At 54.8% G+C, this 646-nt stretch overlaps 1 protein-coding gene across 1 annotated transcript in view; it reads right to left on the reverse strand.

The window, feature by feature from the left end:
* The window catches only part of MIF (macrophage migration inhibitory factor (glycosylation-inhibiting factor)), an 8,233-nt gene that overhangs the window by 973 nt on the left and 6,614 nt on the right, over positions 1 to 646 (reverse strand). The window contains exon 2 of the mRNA XM_017732279.1: positions 166 to 338. Coding sequence (XP_017587768.1) covers positions 166 to 338 — 173 coding nt within the window. The remainder of the gene's footprint in view (positions 1 to 165; positions 339 to 646) is intronic.

A 646-nucleotide genomic window follows, 5' to 3' on the forward strand; every position in this document is an offset into this window, starting at 1 on the left:
AGGCAGGCACCAAACTCTTATGTGGACATAAAAATGCTACAAGCAATCACTTGGTAGTTTCCAAAACACATGGAGTTATTCCTGGCTTTTTGTATTTTTAAATGAACTTCTCAAAGCAGTTTCAGAAAGCCAGATAAATATGGTTACACTGTGTCCCAGCCTTACCTGTCTGCAGATACATGCAAGTGCTTCGAGATCAGATCACACAGCATCTTGGTGTAAGTCTTGTTCTGCTGCCCTCCTATTTTGCCGATGCTGTACAGGCTGCAGAGTGCGCAGGGATCGGTGGAGCCCCCAAAGGACATCATCTGGTCAGGTATGATGTGCACAGCTATGTACTGCGGGAGGGAAACACTCAGTTACAGGCTATCTGAACTGCACTCTCCTGATGAAAATTTGCTCTGGGTACCAGCTCTAAACAGGGCAGTTTTGTATTGGGGTCAGGCAGCTCTTCAGTGCTGCCCTCTGTGCACTTCCTAGGCCCAGGGGAGGCTCAGGCCCTCCAGCCCCCACGGGGGGCACGGCCCTGGGGGCTGCGGGGCCCTCGGCCCGGCTCTCAGCTTTAGGAACGCGACTGTGTGTGCACAAAGCCGCCGGCGACACGGCCACTCCTGCCCGCCACAGCCTCGCCCCCGCCCGGGGCGGG

This window comes from Corvus brachyrhynchos, unplaced genomic scaffold, assembly GCF_000691975.1.
Source record: "Corvus brachyrhynchos isolate BGI_N302 unplaced genomic scaffold, ASM69197v1 scaffold864, whole genome shotgun sequence".
Lineage (NCBI taxonomy): Eukaryota > Metazoa > Chordata > Aves > Passeriformes > Corvidae > Corvus > Corvus brachyrhynchos.